The sequence below is a fragment of the Budorcas taxicolor genome, unplaced genomic scaffold (genome assembly GCF_023091745.1).
Source record: "Budorcas taxicolor isolate Tak-1 unplaced genomic scaffold, Takin1.1 scaffold474, whole genome shotgun sequence".
Taxonomy (NCBI): domain Eukaryota; kingdom Metazoa; phylum Chordata; class Mammalia; order Artiodactyla; family Bovidae; genus Budorcas; species Budorcas taxicolor.
The window spans coordinates 56,051-69,186 of NW_026292564.1; the positions used below are offsets into that span (position 1 = coordinate 56,051).

At 44.1% G+C, this 13,136-nt stretch overlaps 1 protein-coding gene across 1 annotated transcript; it reads left to right on the forward strand.

Annotated features, from left to right (window-relative positions):
- The first annotated feature begins 7,130 nt into the window (after positions 1-7,130).
- Positions 7,131-7,667, forward strand: LOC128071403 (60S ribosomal protein L18a-like). The gene has a single exon (XM_052664280.1). The coding sequence runs from the start codon at positions 7,140-7,142 to the stop codon at positions 7,641-7,643; it is 504 nt and encodes a 167-aa protein (XP_052520240.1). The 5' UTR covers positions 7,131-7,139; the 3' UTR covers positions 7,644-7,667.
- The last annotated feature ends 5,469 nt before the right edge of the window (positions 7,668-13,136 follow it).

The window sequence follows — 13,136 nt, forward strand, 5'->3', positions numbered from 1 at the left end:
AGGTCAACTACAGGACACTATAGACTACAAATATCAGAAAACCTGGCAGGCTTAAATACTGAGGACTCTGATTGGATGATGTAACGGGAATCCTGAAAGTAGCACAGGCAGCTTAATCTAGTGACTCCAATTAGTTGGTTTCAACGAACTTTGGCTTCAAGTCCCAACTTCCCATTTACTAGGAATATGACTCAGATACGTTGTTCAATTTCTCTAAATCTCAAGTTCAACATCTGTAGAATAGGAATAATAATTATTCTTACTTCACTATGTTGTTATGAAGATTAAATGGGACACTGGGATGAAGCACTTAGCCCAATGCCTAGCCAAAAGCAAGGGCTCAATACAGTTATTATCACCATCTTCATAATTAAAGTGACTGATTACATGCAAAAGTAGGATTTTTTAAATACAGAATTTTATTTTTTATTATTTTTCACTGAAGTGTAATTGGTTTACAATGTTGTGGTGGTTTCTGCCATACAACAATATGAATGAGCCATAAGTACACATATGTCCCCTCCCTCTTGAACCTCCCTCCCATCCCACTACCATCCCAGCCCTCCACGTCGTCATAGCACCAGGCTGAGCTCCCAATGCTATACAGCAACCCACAGCTAAGTTTGTGAAAAAAGAAAAAAAGTTGGTTGAAAAGTGATTTGGGAAGGATAATTTGAAGAATATAGCAGAAGACCTTTCAGAGAAAGGAAGATAAAAGGGTGATAATTGGAAGGAGATCTCAGGGAACAGATAGCACTTGTTATTTTGGAAGAAAAAAACCCTGGATATTATTATAGTCTTCAAGATGGGATCGAGTAGAGTTGAAAATACTAGAGAAAAAGAGAATATTGAAAATTGCAGATGAGATGGACGCTGAACACAGGTGTAGGAATTTGCCTTGAGCAAATGATATGATGACAATTTTTTAATTATCTGCTAGATACTTATTTTCACTGAGGACCTCTGTTCAAGTCTAAAACTGAGGTTTGAAAATTGTTAACTAACACCAACTAATAATGGAACACAAATATGAACTTGATTTTCACACCAAAACCTGTGTCTTGAAATTAAAAGAGGTGCATACATTAATACATCTGTAGTTTGGGGTAGGAATTAGTGGGAGTCTGTACTTGATAAAATCCATATTCTCCAGGAAGTATGCAAAATTAACTACTGAAGTAGAGGAGTTGAGACAATGTCTAGAAATCACAAAGGAAGGAACAGAGGACTGGGGGAGAGGCAATAGTCAATAAGAATTTTCCAGAATCAATGAAAGACTTAAATGTTCAGATTTAAAAGTCACAATAAATACTAAGCTAAACTAGTAAATATCCACACTTAGATTCATCCAAGTAAAATTGCATAATACCACTGATAAGAAAATTTTAGTATTCAGAACAACAACAACAACAAAATAAATGGCCTACAAAGTAACAACAAGACTAAAGCAGACTTCTCAACAAGAAAAAACAGACCTCAAAATAACAAAGTGCTGAGGAAAACTATCTGCTAATATCATTCAAGAGGGTGGACAAAACTAAATGTGTGTTTTCAAACAGCCCCTAAAAGAACTACTAAAGAATGTACTTTAGGAAATTTAATAGAAAAGAAATATGTGGAGATCAAAACCCAGTATGGATCAAAGAACTTGGTAAGTACGTTGGTAAATACTCATTCACTATCTGAAATAAAGGTAATAATAATGACTACTGAAGAGAGGAATTCAAATGAAGTAAAACTAAGATACTTAAAAAATAGGAGATCGAGAGGGTGATTTAAATTACAGAATTCTAAAGTCATTATTTTGCTCAGAAATAGGGTAGACATATCAACTTTGACTTTTTAGAGTATTTTTTTAAATGTAAGAGTAATTGCTATAAAATTACAATCTCTAATTTCAAAGGGAGAGAACTTCAAAATCATGATTTTAGAGTAAACATAGGAATGACTGTGACTAATTGTAGATGTAAGGAATTTCTCTAGAGAAAAGAAAGGATCCAAAGGAAATATGACAAAATGTTAGTATTTGTTAGTACCTATCATTTTCTATATTTTTTAAATCCTTTGCAATTAATTTTTTAAAAAAGAACTTCTGGTGCTGAACACATATCAAGCCACAATCACTGAACCTTCACTAAATGAAGAAGCTGAAGCAGCAAAGCTCATACTTGTCTAGGTAAGACCTCGCCTCCTGCAGAAGCAGAAGTAGACAGCAGGTTCCTTTCTCTTTCTATAAGTAGTGTCCCTGTAAGGCATCTGAACTCTGAGCACGAGTCAGTTTCATAACTGCAGTCATAGCCTGTCTCCCCAGGTCACAGTGAGCTCCATGTCCTGCTTTGTGATGCTTCTGGAGGAGTAATCTTAGTAGTCGTTCAGAGTCCTTTCCAAGTCTCTGTCAGTCTATGTTCATCATTTTCAATCTTCATAAACTTATACAGGGTGTGGTCTGCATGACCACAGTCAAGTTTTACAGCTACAGTAAAGATATTATCTGGACTTCCCTGGTGGCTCAGTTGATAAAGAATCCACCTACCAATGCAGGTGACTCGGTTTCAATCCCTGGGTCAGGAAAGTCCCCTGGAGAAGGGAATGGCAACCCACTCCAGTATTCTTGCCTGGAAAATTCCAGGGAGAGAGGAGCCTGGTGGGCTACAGTCCATGGGGTCACAAAGAGTCAGACACGACTGAGTGACAAACACTTTTATTAGCAGTCTAATCCCTTCAATTTACAAAAAAAGTAAGGTCTAGAGAAATCAGTTTTCTTGCCCTGTAAATTAGAAAACTGAAAGTCAGATTTCAGACCTGTCACTATCACCATTCTATAAGATAATGCCTACATTCCTAAGCTATTACAGAATGAAGTATATTATCTGTGAAGATCCTGAGAGTATCATGATTTATAGCCACCTGATAACCCCAGTGGAACAGCATAAGTACAATGCTTCTGACATTCAAGGCCACGCCCCTTGGATATTCATGTCTAGCTTGTGCTTATCCAGTGCAGCTGTGCACCTGGGATCTTCAGAGATCAGCTCTCCTGCGTGACTCCAAGTTGTGAAGAGTTTGAAGACATGTTTTTTGACAATACAACCTTAACAAGAGTCACAATATCGATAAGATGGAATGATCTTATCACACCTCACTGGAATGATCAAAAACTGCCCAGGTCATCTGCTATTGAAAGAACCACTACCCTGGAGAGGACTCTGAGAAGTCACAGAAGGACACCTAGATCTAAATATAGCACTTCTCAAACTTTAATGTGTACATGAAGCATGCAGGGGTCTTATTAAACTACAGATTCTGGTTGAGTAGGCTGGGGAGGGGGAGGCCTGAAATTCTGTATTTCTAACAAACCTCCATAGTGCTGGTCTCATGAGTACACTTCAAGCAGCAAGGCTTCTCTCTGTGCACAAAACTGTCTCAGAGTCTGTGATGAGGAGACTGTGTTTCTCTAAGGCAGGACTTTGGTGGCCGGGGAGGGTATGAGGCAGGTGAGTTGTTTGAGCAGAACCACAGAGCTAGTCATGTGCTGCAAGAATTATGACTTTGCAGTCAACACGTGACCATTCATGATTAGTGAAACTGAAAGAGACATTTCCTGAAGGCTTCTGGGAGAGAGATGGTTCCTATTTTTTGAGAGAGAAGTTTTAAAGTTACTCTTGATGGTTTCATTCACCTTTCAACCAAGATGGAGTAGCCAAGACCTGTACCTTCCTGCTGGAATTACTGGGAAAAAAGAGAAAGAAATAGGGTGAAAACTTATAAAACAATGATTTTCAGACACTGGGCATCAAGCTGTGCAGGACAGTAGTCCCTGAGAAATGGGAAAAACTGAAAAACATAAAACAGTATCAGTGAGCTATGGAACAACTTCAGGCAACTTAATTATATGTTATTGGATTAACTGGGGTGAGTGTGGTGATAAAAGATTGGAAAAGATAATGGTTGAAATTCTCCAAATCTTAAATTTTTTAAAAAAATTTAATCTCCAAATTAAAAAAAAAATCAGAAACTCAAGATTTAAGAATCTCCACAGAGACCCAGGTTCGATCCCTGGGTCAGGAAGATCCCCTGGAGAAGGAAATGGCAAGCTGCTCCAGTATTCTTGCCTGGAGAATCTCAAGGACAGAGGAGACCGGTGGACTACAGTAGTACATGGGGTCACAAGACTCGGACATGACTTAGCGAATAAACCACCACCACTTGTCCCCAAGCACAAAAAAAGAGAAAAGAAAGATCATATCATTATAGTAGGGATAATTTAAGTAGGTGGTGGAAATCTGTAAAATATTTTCCCTTAAAAGAAGTCTATATGTTAATTAGTTTTGAAGAACCTGTTTTAAATGAATCGCTGTTCTCCTTTAAGTCAGTACTGCAATGATGATAATTTGGTTTCTGTTTCTCAAAACTAGCTTGGATAAATGAATAGATCTCATTGTTCTTATGTATTACTCATCTTGTTCACATGTTCAGGCCAGACCAAGCTCAAAGGGCAGCTACAGATTCTGTGCCCATTATCTGTTTCACCATAGTTATACACCCTATATTTCTTTAATGCATGTATTTAGGGGCTAGATTTCAATCCCATTCTTCATTTAGATATACTGAAGGCTGGCATGGTCTACATGACCCCTGCAAACTATTATGAGTGAAAATATGACGATGATTTTTTTTTTACTTAATTGTTCCAAGTTTTGTATACCCTTTCTGTCCTCTCAAGCACTGTCTCCTCCCCCCTCAGTTTCACAATACACACCCCTTATTGTCCAAGAGCACAAGGAGCGTCCAGAAATCTAATGATGAAAGAGGGAGAGAAAGAACTGGACGCTGTCATCGGCCCATTGGCACCACTGTCCCTCTTGGCCCTGCTCCAGCTAATGATTGCTTGTCCCTGCTCTGGGTTATAGTTCCAAGGTTTCATCTCTTCCATTTTGAAGGCACAAGTCCACCCTCTGATGCTCAGCCATTTTTTTTCTGCAAAGGCTTGAAATCATGCCAGGGTGAACATGTCATCTAGGAAGTGTTCCTACCTACAACGGCCTTCCAGTTCAGCCTAACAGGAGTCTGCCTTCAGCAGATCTGGAGTATTCCCATTTCTTTCTCATAGGAAGGCCTGATCTCATGATGCAATTGGTCTCTCCTTCTCCGGAACTCCACATATTAGGTGAAGGGCTCTCTTCATCAAATACAAATCGTTCTGTCCCCTTTCCCAGGATATCAGCTTGTTTGAGTCTCATCCTTGATAATTAGGAGTAGGCAGGGACTTCCCGGGTGGTCCAGTGGTTAAGACTTCACCTTCCAATGCAAAGGGTGCAGGTTCAATCCCTGGCCGGAGAGCTAAGATCCCACTGCCAAGAAACCAAAACATAAACAGGAACAATATTGTAACAAATTCAATAAAGACTTTTAAAATGGTCCACATCAAAAAAAACAAAAAACAAAAAACGAGTAGGTCGTTCATCCTTCTCTTAAGGGAGACTTTACACATAAAAGTGAAGCAAGTGTCAACAGTTAGGTAATTCTTTTATCTCTTTCTATACATATGGAATTTGCTCATATGATATTTTAAAATTCTGCTTCAGTTCCTCACCCCATTATTCAGAATGTCCATCACACTAAGAAGGCTAAAGGAATTCCAAATGACATATAAATACAGGTGGGAGAAAAACTGCACTGCTTTTTTTGCTAATTTTAATACCAATGATCATTTTTAGACATCAAGACCTTCTAACAGATTCTAATTCCAAGAAATCCCGAGCTCCCTAGAAGTCTTCCAGGCTCCAATCTTCACTGTGTTAACTAACATAAATGAGTAAACAGACCTCTCCTACCCACCAACTTGGATACACAAGGATTTCCTTTCCTCCCTGGTCTCAGCCCAGGGCCTTTCTGCCAAGGAGTTGTCTCCACTTGCACCACAAATAACCCTAAAATTTCATCAAGCCACAGCTGCTTTTATTTCTAGTCCACTCACATTCTGGTATTGATTGGGCAGAATCTAGTCTCCTTCTATCTGCCTCCTGGAAACGAAAAAGAAGAGTAGAAGATCTAGGAAACATTAGTGGCTGTATCACTTCTACTAATATTAAACTGGCCAGAACTAGCCTCACTGTTCCAACTAGATGCAAGAGCTCTGGGAATGTAATTTTCATGTTTGCCCAGGAACTGAATGTCATAGAGCTTGGTGAATGCATTGCCCTGGCTTTGCCATAGAGGCTAAAGGAGCATTTCATATTTCATGTTTCAGTGTGGGGGCAGGGGAGGGGAGTGCAACATTTTTAATATTTTTAATTATTAATATTGTAACCTTTACCCTATTTCTCCTATGCATTTCTCTTCAGTACAGATTTATCATGCAAATCCCCTCAATCAGTCACTTAGAATATAAAAGTTTTCACTATGTTCTGAAAAGTTACAGTAAATACACAATACAAGTAGGGTTGTTCCATGTAAACAGCCTGGTTTCAAAGTCCATGGATGTTGCTTATGAGATAAAATTGTCCAGAGATTCAGCAAATATTTGCTATTGATGGTGAAAATGACAGCAATGATTACTTCTGCCTGATCTCTGACCTTAACCCTGTCTATCTCAAGACTCTCCCTACAAAGGCCTGCTGCTCTTCCCTGTTCCACTGTGCTTAGTTCCTGGTTCTACTGGGGAAATAAAGTCATTTCTACAGCCTCAAGTGCTCAGTCACTCCATTGTGTCTGACTCTGTAGTCTCACGGACTAGCCCGCCAGTCTCCTTGGTCCATGGAATTTCCCATGCAAGAACACAGGAATGGGTTGCCATTTCCTACACCAGGGGATTTTCCCCACCCAGGGATCGAACCCACATCACCTGCATTGGCAAGCGGGCTCTTTACCACTAGTGTCACCTGGGAAGCCTCTATGGCCTCAGGTCAAGCCCAAATGAGTCTTCTCAAGTCTTGAGTTTTGGAGCTACTCCTAACCTATAGGTAGTCCCTCACTTTCTACTACTGTTCATTATAGGTACTTCTCTGCATCGAGGTAGTTTCTTTCTTACATATCATCACCCTCTACAGATCTGTGCGCCTCAGCACTCCCTCTGTGTGGCACAATCAACAGCACACACTGGCCTTTTTGAGGGTGGCAGCAGTCGTAGATAGAGCGCCATGAAGGCCTCAGTGATGCTTCCAGAGTATAAGGTGGTGGGGCGCTGCCTGCCGACCCCCAAATGCCACACGCCGCCCCTCTATCGCATGAAAATTTTTGCACCTAATGATGCTTTTGCCAAGTCCCGCTTCTGGTACTTTGTGTCTCAGTTGAAGAAGATGAAGAAATCCTCGGGGGAAATCGTCTACTGTGGACAGGTGCTAGAGAAATCTCCCTGGCGAGTGAAGAACTTCGGCTTCTGGCTACGCCAGGACTCCCGCAGCGGCACCCACATGGACCCGGACCTGACCACCGCTGGCGCCATCACCCAGTGCTACCGGCACCGAGCCTTGGCCCACTCTATCCAGATCATAAAGGTGGAGGAGATCGCAGCCGGCAAGCGCCGCCGACCAGCGATCAAGCAGTTCCACGACTCCAAGATCAAGCTCCTACTGCCCCACCGGGTCCTCCGTGGCCAGCACAAGCCACGCTTCACCACCAAGAGGCCCAACACCTTCTTTTAGGTGCAGGACCTCTGTCCCCGGGTCTGCCCAAATAAAACTTAGTGGGAAAACCGAAAAAAAGAGAAGCGAGGGCCCCTTATCACTGACTCCTCAATGCTTACTATGGTCTCCGGGTCAGCTGTTGTCACTGACCTCACCAGCTTCCAGAAGTAAGGAGGGCTCTATGGACCAATGCTTCTTCTCCACTTCCCCAGTTAACTGCTTATACCCAGGGCCCCCCTCAGCCTCAAGTCAGTGATCAAAGGGCCTTGGGGAAATCAGAAGGACTCAGAAGCAGGAAGAGGAGCCCTGATGTCTATCAGCATTTGCCAAGAAACTACTGTTTTCTCCACAATTCTAAGAGCTTCTGAGGGACTGTCTCCAGGAATCCTCAGAATGCCTAAAGACTATTATGATTTCCCTTTAACAGAAAGTTACGTAACCTGCCTAAGGCACACACGAGTAGTTGGTGGAGGGGCACCCAACGCAGGATCAAGGAGAGAAACAGGGAGACGAGGAGGGGACTCCTTCTTTGGTATGAAGAAAACGGGGACAGAAAGATGCTAGGGCCCCGCTTCTCCCCCTCCTCATCCTGCCCCCTACCCCCACTCCCTTCCCACCTGTCTCGCCCAGAGGGAGGGGATCCCTACCTCCCTCTCTGACAGGCCCAGCTGCAGTTTCTCTGGCTTATTTTTCAACACTCAGTGGCAAAATGGGTTAACTTCATTCAAAGGGGGAAAAGAGAAGGAAGCTGTGCTTTGGCACTTAACCCCAAAAGCGTTCTTCCAGCCAGTTTTCCACAAATAAAGTCTTAGACTCAGTCATGTCTCTCTTTGCAACTCCATGGACTATAGCCCACCAGTCTCCTCTGTCCATAGGATCCTCGAGGCAAGAATACCAGAGTGGGTTGCCATTTCCTTCTCCAGGGGACCTTCCCGACCCATGGACTGAACCCGGGTCTCCTGCATTTCAGGAGGATTCTTTAACATCTGAGCCACCAGGGAAGCCTTCCATGAATAAAACTGGCCCTTTAAACCTCGTTTTCAAAGAAAAAAAAAAAAGTACCATTTACACAGTCGCGGAAAATACAATCAGCAAGCCTGACACTCTCAGCATGCTGACTCTCGTTACTTGCTAAGGAACCTCAGGTTCATGAACTCTTTCCTCGGGAACGTGGAACACCTCGTTCCTGTCAAGTCCCTGGTGACAAGGAGGAGCCACAGCTTTCCTCACAGGGAGCAGCCAGGACGGAAGCGAAGCCGAGCCCTCATCAGCCCGAGAACCCGGCTGACACCCCTCCTGTCCCTGGTTGTGCTGGTGTGTCTGCTGAACAACGTGTACACTGTTGTCACCTCCTGGGGCTCCCCTCCCCACCCTCCCAGCTGGATCACTTCTCTATTGTACACATTTAAAAAGCTCAGTCGGGTGAATGGAAATAGCAGCTCCCGAGAACAAAATCAACTAGAACAGCCTGTGTTCCAAACTGAACTTTCTGCTCTTTTGGTCTCAATTGCTGTTCAGAAAGGAATTCACAATCGCCACCTCTGTCCGATTTTTGCTTTGCAGAGGAGCCCACAGAATTCACTGAAACCTTCCCACCTTCCCAGACGCTCAGGTGGGCTCAGCCATGGGAAGAATGTTGCCAAAATATGTGTCCCTTTTCCTTTTTGTTAAAGAACTGGTGCTCAGGGTCAGCTAACAAAATGACTTAGTTTGAAATTCTTCCAAAAATCACATCAGAATCACGGAATCTCGGAGTCTTTTTCAGATGTTTTGGCCACGTGTTTGCTGGCATTTAGAAACATCAACAGATCTTCTCTGACCAAAACCAATTCTTTTCATCCCTCTAACTAAGAATTTATTTCCATTTTTCCCAACAATCCCAGTGGAACTTCAATTTGAGACTGAGCTACAATATTTAGGATGAAATTTCTTGGCCACTCTTGGTCAGCAGGTGCTCCCTCAGTGGGCTCAGGGAACCAGCAACCCCCTGGGGCTTCTTGGGATCTGCCTTCAGCCAGTCACTGCAGGAGAGGGGTCATCAGTGCTTGGGTGACAGGAGTCCTGCCATACCCATCTCCAACTTCTACTCCCTGATGGAGACAAACTGAGATGGGAAAGGAATCATCTAATGCAGGAGCCAGTCCATAGAGTTTATATTCATCTTCAGTGTTCAGAACGATATACACACACAGCATGTTTGCCAAACCCATAAGGCTGCAGCTCAGGTTTCACTATTTAAGGAGCAGATGTCCTGTACTATTTTGCTTCGTGGTTTATCATATTTTGCACAGTTGCAGCCGTTTTGCCTCCTCTGAGATGACAGAACATCTTCAGCTGGTATGACACATGGGTGGGGGTGCCGTGGGAGTCTGTCTCTACTCCTTACTACTATGTTATTGAAGACAGCTTTTAATGCTATTAGTAAAACAGTCTTTACTGACAAGGAGACCAGGTCACTGAATATTGAAGGATCAGGGGTCTGCATTTCCCTGGCAGGACTCTGTCAGAAAAACAGACAAGAAGGCATCAATTAGCAATGTGGGTTTGGTCCAGAGGCTACTGGTGCATAGAAGTTGAACTATGTGTGAGGATTCCAGCTTCTAGATTGTTTCTGAGCCGTCATTTGATTTTCACCTGGACATGATTCTAAGCCAGCGCTTGTCTTCATCACACTGTTCTGGAGTTGCTACTGACTTGTGTTCTAGAACAGGGCTGCGGCTCACCCATTTTCTATATGCAGCACCTCACAGGGTGCCTGGCACAGTGCAGGGCATTGTCAGGGGTGACAGGTCAACTCCCCACCCATCCCTGCCTTGCTCTGTGCCTGCACCAGGAGGGGTTCCTTGCCTCCGGCTTCTGGATGGATTCCACCCCTGGAGCACACTGGCAGGAAATGGGAGGGAAGAAGGGAATGGGGAGGAGCAGAAATCAGAGCCCCTTCCAGCCGGGCTTTGGTCCGGCAGCAGCTGCGTCCCTCTGCTGAAGCCATGCAAGCAGCTTCCCCTTTGGCTGTAGCTCTCACTAAATCTCAGCAGCTCTCACCAATGATTACTCCCTCCTTTCACTCTGCAGGCCCAGGGTGAAGGCTCCCTCTGCTCCTAGACTCACTAGCATAAGGGGTCTGGGTGGCCCTACCCATACACTATTTGCAAAGTCGGGAGTCAGTGAGTTCTCACACGCTGAGTGACTGTGAAGAAATTTCTAGAAGCACTCCAAACAGTACTCCCAAAGTCCACTGGGGAAACTGGGGCTGAGAGAAACAGGCAGAACTTTAATCCCTGATCTTATTTCCTTTCTACGTATTTTACATATTGGATTTCCAGGTAAGATTATAACAAATAACTTAATTTTTAATTTAAAAACAATTGAAAACCATGGATGTATTATGGAATGTAAATGGTTTGACATTAGGGTTCTCGTCTTTCTGGTTCACTGAGAACCCCCAAAGTTTGGAGGAGGGTGGGCACGGAGTAGGCTTTTGATAAATATCTGTTGAGAAAAACATAAATGAATAATCTATTAGCCCACTGAATCCTCACAACAGCCGTATATGAAAAACAAGGTGGGTATTTTCTCCCACACTTTCCTAGGAGGAAACCCAGCCTCAGAGACTTGACCAAAGGCAGGTCACCCATGCCCACCAGGAGCTTGGTCTTGGTGGTTTATTAGGAGTAAATGTACCTGCATGTGGGGGCTGCGGTGTGTTCACATCCTTTCTCTCACCCATATTAAAAGGTGCTCAGAAATGAATAAACAGCAAAGATGACTGAGAAAATTCAAGTATTTCATGCAGTGGAAAACTAACAAATCTAAAGTCAGTACCTTGGTATAACATTAAATTCAAAAGTCTTTCTACTGACTTGAAGGCACCCTTGTGGGCAGGTGTCACCCCCTTCACCAGGCCTGGGACACGGGTCCCCTAACTGTAGTGACCTCTTTTTCCAGATCCTATACGTCTGACTGATGTCTTCTTTTCTTCCACACCCTTTCTTCTACCCTCAGATTCCCAAATATTTAAGATCCAGAATCTACCCTCAGAATATCCCCTCCCTACCCCAGTGAGAACTGCGGAGCTTCCAGCTCCTCCAGGGCATTACCCTGCCTTTTCCCATGTCTTCTTTCTCAGGCCACAGAGGAGAAAGAGGAGCCCAGCGGCCAGAGTGAACAGGAAGTGGAGGGGCATGGATCTCAGTCTGCGGCAGAAAGAAACCAGGCGTCCATCCAGGGAAGGCAATCTCAGTGGGCAGACCATCAAGCTGTTACTTTAAGACCCCTCAGGGTCTGGGCCACCTGCCTCAGGTATAAGCCAAAAGAGAGCTGAGTAGGGGTGGGGAGTTGCGAACATTCCTGGGTCTCTGATCTCTTCCCCACCTGGAGGGCTCTCCTGAAGCCCAGGATTCACTTTACTCAACCTGAAGCAGGAGGAGACTATCTGGTGTGTGATTTCAGAGGAATCGGAAAATCCTCCCAGCCAGAAACCCACCAACTTGAGGGTTTTTTTTGTGTTAATCACCTTCCTTTACAAAGTCTATTACTGAAGAGGAGAACGAAGTTAGCAGGCAATCCCACAGTGCTGCACTGGCAAGAGAGCAGACAGAGGTGGGCTTTGAACCTGCTGGAAAACTGGGGCTTTGGGTGCCTTGTTCAAGAGGAAAAGAATGCTGGTCCAATTAGCAATAGCATATGCTAACATTCAGGTTTCCCAGGTGGCACCAGCGGTAAAGAACCTGCCTGCCAATGCAGGAGACGTTAAGAGATGGGGTTCCATCCCTGGGTCAGGAAGATCCCCTGGAGGAGGACACGGCAACCCCCTCCTGGAGAATTGCATGGACAGAGGAGCCTGGTGGGGCTCAGTTCATGGAGTTGCAGAGAGTCGGACACGAGTGAAGTGACTTAGCATGCACGCACATGCTAACATCCCTCTAAAAACAATGACAGGAAAAACCGGAAATCTTTCAAGCTACTCCGTGATTCAGCCAGAGTAAAACAAAACACAACTCAGCCAACACAGCAGCCTGACTGGGATGACTTATTTCATCATATCCCTTCCTTCCTAATGGCTGGCTGATACTCATCCTCCAACTTCGGCCTTGTGGGATATGGAACAAGAGCCAGTTGTGAAATATGGATGCCAACATAGTCCCAGTTCATTAGAGACAATCGTGACCTTACATGTCCTATTAGAGGCCCCACTGCACACGATATCTGATCAGTAGGCATGTTTTCAAACGAACCTGTGAAACAGACACACAGAACAGATGGGTGGTGGCCAAGGGAGAGGACCCTGGGGAAGGAATGGAGTACGAGGCTGGGGTTAGCAGATGTAAGTTCTTATAGACAGAATGGGTAGACAAGGTCCTATTGTATAGCACAGGGAACTATATTTAACATCCTATGATAAATCAGCAGTTCAGTTCAGTTCAGTCGCTCAGTCGTGTCCGACTCTTTGCGACCCCATGAATCGCAGCACGCCAGGCCTCCCTGTCCATCACCACCTCCCGGAGTTCACTC